Raw genomic sequence first — 12500 nt, 5'->3', positions numbered from 1 at the left:
CTAAATACGAATTCTTTTTAGTAGTGCTTGATATTCCAAAAAACCAAATCATCAAAATAACTCAGAAATGACTTTCCTTTACAGCTGACATCAGCGAGATGCAACACACACACACACTGTTCAGCGTGCATGGGTGAAATCAATAACGATATATGATGCATTTTCACGTAAGGAAGCACTAGCTAAGCCCTTTGATCTCGCACACCATCTTTGCATAAAGGTCACGTTTACTGACATAAAAGAAGAAAAGAAAATCATCCTGATCTGCCTCAAACCGGCGTCTGATGTCAATAACATCCGGATGGGGTTTGTGCAGGAAATCAACTGTATATCTGATGACCGATAGAAACAAACAGCCAGATAAATGCATCATTCGGCTCGCAAATCATCACACACACGAAATGCAAAATTGTGCAGCAGGGGTTAAAACACTTCCTGACCAAAAAGAGACAAACTGAAAACCACACACACGTGGGTGACAAAGAAACTGCGAATTCTGCGATGCCATCCTGTTTGGTTTAGGTTCAGCTGCCACAAAGATATTTCCTATTTCAAACGTGCACAAGCAGCCATTTTATGACGAGATATAAAACAATCGAACACGCATCTGTACGTACACAGCATGTTAAGAGTTAAACAGCGAGGCTCTTGTTCTCTTATTCTGAACGACATCCGTCCACCGGCTTCGAGTTCTGAGCCACGGCGAGTGCACTAGAACAATACACTTCTGTCTTTCATAGTGCCGATCCGAGTGTGGCAACATCTGGCGGCGGGACTCATGTTTGGGTCTCCGAACCGCTGACAATTATGAGAAATAATGCAATGAATGAATGCATCTCTCATCCCAAAATGATTCAGACACCAGATATCATTTTTGATATTTTTTTACTAGTCTGTGCATGACACTATAGTTCATTTATGTATACGTGCGGAGAGAAAACTAAAGTAAACTGAGACATTAAACCAAATAATTATTCATACAGTGACTACCAGTAAAAATGTGGGACTAAATATGATTGGGACACTTTGAGCTGATCATGTTCTGCTGAAGTGTTTTGTCTTTAATGCTCTTTTTACACACACACTGAACACAATGAAGCATTGCTGGGTAACTGGTTGAGCTAAACTGGTATTATCTAATTGTGTAGTTAACCCTTTAGAGCCGGATGTGTCGTCGCCGACACAGATCATCGTGCTGTGTTCATTGTACCGTAACTGTAACTCTTCAACCGTTTGCACTATCAAAACCATTCAAATTGCTCCTGACAGTAGACAATATGCGCTTTTCGGCAATATATTACGGTATTATTACGGTAATTTCATGCTTTCCGTCAGCAAATGACAGCGGGCTTTCTGGCAGAGCGGGAGGGAAGGGTTTGAACCGAGAGATATGAAGCACGGCGGGTTAGAGTGGATTGAATTGCATTAAAAATAATAAAAAACACGAACAAATACATGGAAGAAGTGGTAGACAGCAGAAGAGGGGATTGGGATGATTTTTAATGAAACGTGGGAGGCGGATGGCCGTTACTTGTTCACGTATCTTTACATGTGGTGTGTGCATGCACTCTAAAAAATGCTGGGTTGTTTCAACCCAATTTTGGGTAAAATATGGACAAACCCAGCCGTTGGGTTAAATTTTTACATTACATTTTTAACCCAACATTTGGGTTTGTCCATATTTTACCCAAAATTGGGTTGAAATATGAATGGACGCATTTGTATGTGTGCGACGTGTATGAAAAAAAAGTGTCCTAAATGAAAACTGTGCAACCCAATGTCACAAAAAATACTTGTATAGTTGTATTATACTTCATTTTTCAACTTTAAAGAGTTCGTTTCTTTCATTCGTGATTTTTCAGTTTTTTTTTTCTAAATAAAAATCAGAAAATTTATTCTCGTTTTTGTTTATGTTTGTCTATTTAAATTCTATTCACAAACTCACCACACACAATAATGGTCAATAACTGTAATTTGTTGAAAGCTAATCTTTTTCTGAGAAAAGATGACACCTTGCACATGAAGATAGCACGAATTTTACAGTAAAAAAATCTACATATGTGAAAAACACCCATTTTAGCTCCAGGTTCTAAAGGGTTAAATTTAACAGCTGACAGATATTCAACATAATTCATGTGTGAGACAGTCTAACAGAAGGACGGACAAAACCAGTTTTTGATCACCAACTATAGAGAATAACCTGTGATAATGTGAGAAATGCGGAAGCTGAACACATGCTGTTAGACTGTATACGTGCGCATGCATTTGGGGGTGCAGCTTCACCACATCCTGAGAGGGGGGTCTCGGGTGGACCCGTGCGCCACAGCGTGCCACCGTTTCTGTGAGGCGCTGACGGGTCGGAAACACATGCCCCACATCAAGCGCTGACAGGTTCTGATCAAAGTGCCTGAAGCCCTGCGGGGATCTGCATTAATGTCTTCAGTTTGGTCTTATTTTCCGTCGGTTCATTGTGAGGTCATATTACGACAACGCCACTGCTTTTAAAATGGCCAGTAAATGTGACTATATATGTCATTGTATGTGGGTGTGAAAATGTATTGTGCAATGTAAAGCAACCTTGAGCTACGGAAAGGCGCTATATAAATAAAACTTCTTCTTCTTCTTAAATTCTAATGCAGATTGATGTGTTCTACTAACCCTTATATAGAAATATCGGGTTCTTGACCAATTTTAAAAGCCAAAAAAGGCTCCAAATAAGGAAAATTGGTCTAATTTTCCATCGGTTCATTGTGAGGTTATATTTCAACAATGGTTTTAAATGGCCAGTGAATTCTAATGCAGATTCATTGATGTGTTCTATAGAACTCTTGGGTTCTTGACCCAATTTTTAAAAGCCAAAAAGGCTCCATATAAATGAGAAATGTCTTACATTTTTGGATAATTCTTTTGTGTTTAACGGGTTATTTACAGTTTGTTCCAGTGACAAAGTACGTTTACAAGCTGTTTTATTCATAAAATGTAATTAAAATAAAAAATGTATTAATTAAAACTAAATGATCCCATGATGGATCCTCTAAAATCAGGCTCTGATCCCTGCGGGGATCTGCATTAATGTCTTCCAGTTTGGTCTTATTTTCTGTCGGTTCATTGTGAGGTCATATTACGACAACACACGGCTTTAAAATGGCCAGTAAATTCTAATGTAGATTAATTGATGTATTCTACTAACCCTTATACAGAACTCTTGGGTTCTTGACCAATTTTAAAAGCCAATTTTTAAAAATGGATAATTATTTTATATTTAACGAGTTATTGCAGTGATAAAGCTGTTTCGTTCATAAAATGTAATAAAAAAAAAAATCTTAATTAAAACTGAATTATGTTATAATGGAACCTCTAAAAGGTTCTATAAATGAAGTGGCTCACGGAACCCTTTAAGATTCTATTAGAACTGGTGCTGTCAATCAAATCGATTCATCACGATTAATCGCATCTAAGTGTGTGTGTGTGTGTGTGTGTGTGTGTGTGTGTGTGTGTGTGTGTGTGTGTGTGTGTGTGTGTGTGTGTGTGTGTGTATACTGTATATATACACAAATAATATAAACAAACTTTTATATTAGATGCGATTAATCGATTTGACTAATTAGAACATTTTCTTCTAAAACATCACTTTTATTGGGCGTGCATTTATTGACATTTTTACATTACTTTTATTAGAACTATTGGAATAAAATCTTTGGTAACACTTTAGCATAATATCGTATTTGTTAACATTCGTTTAAGTTAACATGAACTTTCAATGAACAAAACTTCTACAGCATTTATTAATCTTAGTTCATGTTAATCTCAACGTTTACTAATAAAATGTTTTAAGATCCAAAGTTGTATAATAGCTAATGCACTGTGAACTAACCTGACCATGTTTATTAACTAATATTAAGTCAGGTTAATAAATGCTGTAAAAATATATCGTTCATGTTAGTTCATGCATTAACTACTGTTAATAAATGAGACAGAAACCCACTGGAACTTGAACCATTAGTTAAATGCAAATGCTCAGTTGGTTTAATCTTTATGTACACAGTTTTACAGTTTGGTCCCCAAATAATAGTGTGCAATTAATGTACAGCATAAAGCACAAATAATATAACGCCTACACAATTAGTCTCAACTGAAGAAAAAAAATCGAAATGCTCCAATGTAAAGTCAACATGAAAGATGTAATTCTCAAAATGCTGTATTTCTGAGTGAAACTGAACAAGACTTCATTCTATCCATTGGGAATCGATTGGGTAAAAGTGGGCGTATCGGTGCCAGAATAAAGACAGTGTTTGATTGGATGGAAAAGTACAGGATTGGCGACGTCAGCAGAAATGGAAAGTCGTTTAAGAGGCAAAGCAAGTTATTGCATTTTGATGAAAGATTATGAAGGCATTTTTTCTCCTTTATAATAATAACACGCAGTGATAAATCATCCACGATTGCTCTTAGAAAGTACATTCTGAATCACCGAAACCACAGCAGCAGAAAAACCCCGAGACAAACTCCTGTTCACCTGAAGGGATGATGATCACACATCTCCAGATTCACTAAACTCGGCCCGTGTAGCGCCGGCCGTATCAGCGAGTGTCCCAGAAGTCTGTGCAGCTCTCGTTCCCCCGCGGACAGGCATCGTGATTATTTACCGGCTGCATTACAGAATCAGTTGCTATTCACCATGAAGCCAGCAGACTCTCTCTCTCTCTCTCTCTCTCTCTCTCTCTCTGCCAAGGCCAATTAGTGCTCTGCTGCGCCTGCACCCCCACAGCGACTGACAGCGCTTCACAAAACGCCAGCTACATTTACTGCATTACTGCCCGAGTGTGTGACTGGGCTGCAGACGCTTTTATACAGGCAGAAGAAGAAGAAAAAATGCGAGGTAATTTTTGCACGGTGGTCACCTGAAATGTTCTGCTGTTTTACTGTCAGCTAAAATAAATGTACAGTGATTATTAATGTCCCAGCGCGTAGAAACCACTAAATAACTGTGGGGTAGTACTCGAACAAAATAGGTTTTTCAGAGGCAAGATTCTGATACCAATATAGACAGCAATATAATGCTATATATATAATTATATAACTAATTGGGGTGTAGGATTTACTTTGAAACAATTTTCACTCAGAAATTACTAGTAAATTTTACAAAGAACTACAAAGAAAGAAACACATTACATTACATTTGAAATATAGCTAAAATAAATGTATATTCTACATGTATACATATATATATATATCATGATACATGATACATACAGGTATATACACATATACATTATTGTATATGATCAAATACTAAGTCGTAAATAAAACAATAAAACTGATTATTGGAGTAGGTTTTACAATAAAATACTATTTCAGTATTTTTACTTCAAAATGTTGCATTTAAGTTAATAATAATAATAATAAAAAAAAAAAAAAAAAAAAAAAAAAAATATATATATATATATATATACAATTGTGATTTCACACACATTTTTACTATATATATATATATTTTTTTATATATATACGTATTTCCGCAGTAGTTTCCCTGTTCTATGGATCTCCTCTGTATTTCACACAAGTATTGGAGTTTTGTAACACCGTTTTGTGGTTCTGACTCATAAAGCAAAGCATTGAATAGTTCTGAAAAGGTCTCGTCACCACAGAGTGTGCACAGGCATTTTCACACCGCACGTCAGTAATACATGTGCACAGTAGGTCGTGAAGTCCCGGTGCGAATGCTTTACAGCGCAGGTGTGGCTTACCCTCGCCAGAACTGCAGATCCGGCGCTCAACCATTGCAAACAATGAAGGTTCAACAATGCATCTTTTTTTTTTTTTGTATAAACGTCTTGACCTACACACACAAGTGTGCTGAAAAGCACTGGAAAGGAAGAAAGGAACATGATTTTGAGAATGTGATCTGGTTAAGATGAAAAAAAGCTCATGTCTTCAATGTGCTGCCATACGTTTGGACCACACTGTAGCAATACTGTTCGTTTACACTTTACAGGAAGGTTCATTAGTTAACATTAATGCATTTGTTACAGTATTTATTCATCTTAGTTAATAAAAATACAGCTGTTCATGTTAGTTCACAGTGCATTAACTAATGTTAACAAATACAACCTTTGATTTTAATAATGCATTAGTAAATGTTGAAATTAATGTTATGCTGAAGAAGTATTGTTCATTCTTAGTTAACTAATGAACCTTATTGTGACCAATGAACCTGTTCACATTACACACACAAATCATGTTCAAAAACACCTGATGGATGCAAATATGAAGTGAGCAGGTTTACGATGCAGCGTTAGAAATGACTGATCCACATAATGAACGCAGATCAGCTGTCCCGACGACTCATTCATCTCACATCTCCATTACAGAGTCGAGGAGAGAGGACAACTGGCATGTACAGGGAAAGGTAATTGCTTCATGCAAACGGATAGGATCTTTTTAGTTTTTTATTCACTAATGTCACTCTGGTCTTAATGCGAGCGAGATTGATTGATTTGAGATTATACAACATTAAAGAAAACATATGTGTTGTTGCACTGACTCGGCATGCATACATTTAAACTCGACTGGAATTAAAACGCTGAATCAGTGTAAGAACACAGCACACCTTTCCCATGTAAAGCACAGGCCTCGGGATGAAAGATATGCAACGACACATGCACAAAAAAAGTATGATTTATGAGCACAGCATGCATAAAAGAAATTTCCCCTGCATTTCTGTTAAAGTATTATTTAAGCTAAAGACAGTTGCACTCGTGGATGCACCACTCTGCACCCGTTTCCAGTAATTGCTAGGCCTACGAGTTATTTTTAGATGGTTAAAGCAGCGAAGAACAAGCTCAAAGAGTGAGACAGAGAGAGACAGACTCTTTGAACGGACTAAATAATAAGTTAAGGCTCAGACTCGCTTTAAATGAATCAAGGTTTTCTGCCGTCACACAGCTGGTAATGTGCCACTGCCACCCACTTACAGGAGTCTGATTCAGGAGCGATAGCGTTTCTCTGGCGGCCGCTTAACATCTGAGGCGCCTTTTCTTCTGACGGATGACACTTGGACGTACAATTGAAATTGAAAGTCAAACTTCTCCATAACTCACTGCAAGAAACGGCTGCAAAGATTACCGTGTTGCACTTCTGGACGTCCGCTTTATGAATCGCCATGTCAACATTTGCAACCCATTTTACTTCGGTAATCTGACTTATTTATAAATGCAACAGGATATTCAATGAGACTAGACAATGTTCTTTCAAAGGCGGAGCAAATTATTGCATTTTGACTATCTTTATTCTTTTGAAAAACACATAAAACACGATAAAACATGCATTAAGAAAGACAGAACTTGGATTTCTTATGGACTCATATATTGATATGTTGAAGATCAAACTCTCCTGACATTGCAACACAAGTGAGCGCTATGAATATACTTGATGATCTAAGAGTTAAAAGTAGTTTGGTTGTCTCTAACACACTGTGGTCTGCCTATCTCCGTCTGCATTAATACAGTAACACCGGTGAAGAGGGGGAAGTGGTCCATCTTCTCTTAACCTATCCAACTTCAATTTTAAACGCAGCGAATAAGCCCGGGGCGATGCACAAGTCATAATGCATTCGACAAATATTCTCTGGGTGAAACATGCATTTATGAAGAGATGGCCTTTAGAGGAGGAATTCACAGAGCGTATGCTTAACAAACAATACACCCACTCATGAAAACGAGAGATAGAAAGTCAGTCTGCTCAAAGTGAGAATGAGTCACAGCTCAACTGAAACTTCAGCATCAAGACACCAGAAAACATGCTCAACCCAAAAGCTTGCACTTTTACATGCTTAATATCTCAGAACTAGACTGTGCACCACTGGACCAATGGGCAACTTGAGTAAATACTAGCATAGCCGTGACTAGCAGCGCTGGCGTGTTTGCATTGGAAGTATGGATCTGGCAGGTTTGTTGCAGGGCAAATGATGACATTGGTTAATGTGTTATCGATTGCCTGGTTGTTATGGCTGTAAAGTTGCTTCCCTATTCTGAGGTGCAACTGATTGCAAACTATATACATGAGGAGTGTATTAGCTTTCTGAAATGCTGAAAACTTTATGTTTAAATAGCATGAAAACAAATCAACACTTTAAAGTTGCGAGAGTCATTTTTGGTTTGTTCTGCTTTTTGGTCTTAAATTGAGAACATTTTGTTGAAAAAAAAAAATTATATAGTCATTATTGCAGTGATGTATAAGCACAGCTCACACAAAAGTAGATTTCTGTTGGTCAATGCAGCAAATTTGCCTAAAATGGGCCTTAAGGGCCTAGAATGAACACTCACCAAGTGCCAAATTGTGCAAATCTCTCTTTTTCTTTCTTTTTTTCTTTGTATTTGTTCATTTTTGTTATTTTGTATGTTATAATCTCTGTATTTGTCTAGGGGCTACGGATGTAAATGAACCCTGTGGCTATAATCCGGCATGTTTACGTCTGTTTTTGTTGATTCAATGCAGATGTTTATTAATGTGCATTGTCCCTATCAAAAAAAAAAAAAAAATTAAGTTAAATTCGGTTTTGCCGGATATATGAAACGGTGTCAATCGCCAGTTTGGCCAATAATATTTTTATGAATTCTAGAAATGCAATGTTGTGAGAAAATGAACGTAAACAAACATGAGTGACAGTTGATGGGCCAGCACTGCATCGTCACGAAAGTTTAAGCCTTAAACAATGAAACATTCAAGAAGTGGGAACTCGATTTGTTATTCGCTGACTGGGAAGTTTTCTGTGCGCAAACATCCGACATCTACGTCTTATACAGCACGAATACTGACTTTAACTCTCTTTCTCATCTTCTTGCGCTTGAGAATGCCCGTATCGGCGAGTATCCTTACAAACATTGTAAGTTATGTCTTAAGTGAACATAAACAGTTGAGAAAGTAAATGCATGTGTATCGGTGTATTGGATCAGTGCATTATCTCTTATATTGACAACAGCTGCCGACTGTCTTAATCTTAATCAAACAACAAAAGACAGAAAAATCACTCACTGCTCTTGACTGAATCACTTTTGTAACTTTAATAAGGATTAATCTATGATTGCAGTGTACAGTTAATACAATTTCTGTACCTGAATATTGTGAATTTTCATAACTGCAATGTATATAAATACAGTATGATTCTGCCAACCAAATGATAAAAGATGTCAGTCACAAATGCTGAGCAACTGAAATCCTGACTCCGCCAATGGGATTTTTATATCAAAGGCTGGGTAAAAATAAAATAATAAATGAAAATAATATTTAGATTTATTCACTTGTGAATTCTGCATATCCTTTGCTAAAAAACTCATCCAGTTCATTCTGGTTTTGGTTTCACATATACAGTACACGCACTGTTCTACGACTGACGGTTTCATACTTCACATGCGCGTATGAAAAGCTCATGCGTGGTTCAGGAATGCAGCATGTAGCATGTTTGTGTGTTAGCGACAGGAAACGATAGTCACTTATCATGGATGGCCTAGTTTTTCAGAACAGTTTCCGGTTCATGCGACACCACTGTAAACCACTTCACACAAACTCTCAAACGTTACATATTAATGCAAGACCTCTCCATACATGACCTTCAATTGGGGCCTCTCAAGAATGTTGGAGAATATTGCATTATTAAAGCTGGAGCACATAAAGAGGGCCATTGTGGTGGGGAGAGCAGGCTTTCCCCCTAAAATTTTGTTTCATAATGTCCACTTGCACAGGATCATTTTTCAACGTATGGAGTTGGCTTGGATTACTCTGTTCTCCATTCGCCGGCTGATCTTTTCCATATGCTTAGAGCCACAAGCTTAACTCTGTGACACCCTACTATAAACACCCATCAGCAAATTATGACTTACTCTCTGTCCACATGGCTGAATTTAAAAGCTCCATCACAGGCTGTCTTTTAACAACAACAAAATCTGAAATGCTTCTAAACAGAGTGGTTATTAAATAACAATAGGTAAAGGCCTCTGTTTCTACCATTATATGGCCAACGTGATTCATGTAACGCATAATATTTTTTTTACAAAACATGCATATAACATTGAGTTTTTTTGTTTTTGTTTTTCTTAACTGAGAAGAAATTGACCCTTTTCACATTTGTGTGTTTCTCAGAAGTTTCCATTTACTTAAATAGCAAAAGAAAAACTCCACAATAGTTTTCACGACTTTCAAAAAGAGGAAAAAATAGAGATTGCAGTCAGAAGAGAGAAAGATGTAAAGTTGCTGTATTAGAAACACCATCACAGAAGCAAATTATTATTATTATTTTATTAAAGAATAAAAAAACTTTGCAGGATTTACGATGTCGTTAAAACGCGTCATCACAATCTGCGATAAGTCCATTAACTAGCTCAACATTTGGAAGAAAATAAAATAATGGCGGTAAAACGAAAGACTCAATAACTCACACAAGGTGATTGTTTCCTGTATACTATAATGTGCAAATTCATATTTAGTCTGTTTATTGGAAAATTACAGGAAATATTCGCCAATATCGCCATTCTAGATCAGATTTGGTAGGGTTTAACAACGGCCGCTGATTCAGCGTCACGATGTTATCGCTATTGCTTGATTGACACGTGACCAAAGCCAGCGCTTAAATACGTCGATTCAGTTCTGAGGTCTAAACAGAGTATGAATTTGACAGTTTGCATATACAAGATCTCAAAAGATAAAGACTACACTGTTATGAGAACTTCCCAGTAACACATGAACCCAATTAAACAAAACATCGGCTAATACACCAGAAAAAAGTATCATAAACTAAAACTGAATTGAATATTATTGCCTAAACGGCTGCATTACGCACATAGCCTACCATCGAAACTCACAAAGCAATAAGGGATTTTATTAATTATTCTTCATTCATGATATGACAGATAAGTGGCGTTTAATCCGAAGACAAATGAGGATCGGGGGTGTAAAGTGCATCTTTAACCGACTGCTAAAATCTTATCCCAGTCTGACGCTGAATGCTAGTGCACATGCTATTTTCAGTCAGCACTACATACTATCTTATACATTCAGACCCGTTATTAGTCACGCGCTCACCGGCAAAACTATAAAACTTAACACAACGCATTGCACACATTTTCCGGTTTAAAATAACCTATGCTCTTATGTTCTTTGCTGGAAAAAATCTAAATGCACTCTATCCACCGTTTATTTCTACTTGTTTCACGGCACAAATAAATGCATAAATCATCGTAGAAATCCCGCTTAGACATATTAGCCGAGTTCCCCGTAATAAATAAATAACGCGCCCAAGAACTAATTAATTGTTCGCTACTTCTAACACGTGCAATTGCAACTACGTCACACAGGGATGCAATTCTATCAACAAAGCAATTATGGAGCGAATTCACATCCATCCAGACAGACAGAAAGAAAGGAGACCTGCATGTCTCCTATATAAGAGGAGCCGGACGGGAGATCTCCATCTTCCCTCGGGAAACAAGCCGTCTCCGTGGACTTTATAATGCTTTTCATGTGCAATGCCACATTTAGCTAATTTTGCATGAATGCGCCTGCAGTTACAGTGATGCTATAGTGCAAGTGCACAATTCCCGAGATGCTCAAGTAAGTTTGGGATGCCCGGTCCGGAGAAGCCGAGGTTTCGCGCGATCCGACAATGCGCACTGAAAACTAACACATTCACCATACTCAGCCTACACTCACTAACATGATGTGTGCACGCTTGCAACAGATGAAACTGTCCTGAAGTGAATGAAGCAGGTTATTTCCCATCTGGGAAAGAGAAACTGGTGCGTAAAGAAGAAGAAGAAGGAGGAGAAGCCAACGCATGGTGGGGTAAATTACCTTGTTGCAGTGGTAATAGTCCAGAGAGGAGAGGCTGGTGTCGGTGGGTAATGTACAGGAGCCCACGCTTGAAGGAGGTGCCGGGTAAAATCTCACATCCATCGCCCGCTCCGCTAGACTGAAGGCATGGAGAGCAGCTCGCGCTTCTGTTCTCTCTCTCTCTCTCTCTCTCTCTCTCTCTCTCTCTCTCTCTCTCTCTCTCTCTATTGTTAACCCAAACAAAAAGCAACAGAACGACTGAAAGAGAAAGGGGTTGAGCCTGTGTTCATGCTCTCCTCACATCCGTTCGCGGGATTTGTTCTGTTCCATATGAAAACACGCGCGCGCTGTGATGCTCGCTGGATATTTTGCGATTATTTACGCGCTTGTGTTGATCTTGAAAACATCTCACCGCGAAATAATGTTAAAAGGCGTAAAACATGCTAACAGATCAAGTGCAAGTGAAAAAAAAATATATTTTTTAAAAGTCGTTTAAGTAACTAAGTTGGATTCATTTATTTATTTTTACAAAATATGTGTGCTTCTACAGTAAAATGCTATTAAATTATGGTCTAAAATAATTTTGCATGTAAAAAGTATTTATATTACTAATATAAAAATAGCTATATTATTGCATAGCACCCACGATCCACTAAAATATTGTCCGTTTATTTTCA

At 37.6% G+C, this 12500-nt stretch overlaps 1 protein-coding gene across 7 annotated transcripts in view; it reads right to left on the bottom strand.

The window, feature by feature from the left end:
• Nucleotides 1-12174, bottom strand: part of tox2 (TOX high mobility group box family member 2) — a 145590-nt gene extending 133416 nt beyond the window's left edge. For 5 of the 7 annotated variants that reach the window (XM_079627970.1, XM_079627971.1, XM_079627975.1 and 2 more), the window contains exon 1: nucleotides 11845-12043. In XM_079627970.1, coding sequence (XP_079484096.1) covers nucleotides 11845-11946 — 102 coding nt within the window. In that variant the 5' untranslated portion in view covers nucleotides 11947-12043. Of the gene's footprint in view, nucleotides 1-11844 lie in introns of all 7 variants that reach the window. The other 2 variants (XM_079627974.1, XM_079627973.1) reach the window with 2 other exon arrangements.
• Between the last annotated feature and the right edge of the window lie 326 nt (nucleotides 12175-12500).

This window comes from Phoxinus phoxinus (genome assembly GCF_949152265.1).
Source record: "Phoxinus phoxinus genome assembly, chromosome: 11".
NCBI classification, from domain to species: Eukaryota; Metazoa; Chordata; class Actinopteri; order Cypriniformes; family Leuciscidae; genus Phoxinus; species Phoxinus phoxinus.
The sequence above is the reverse complement of the archived record's forward strand: the minus strand, read 5'-3'. Positions and strand labels throughout refer to the sequence as shown.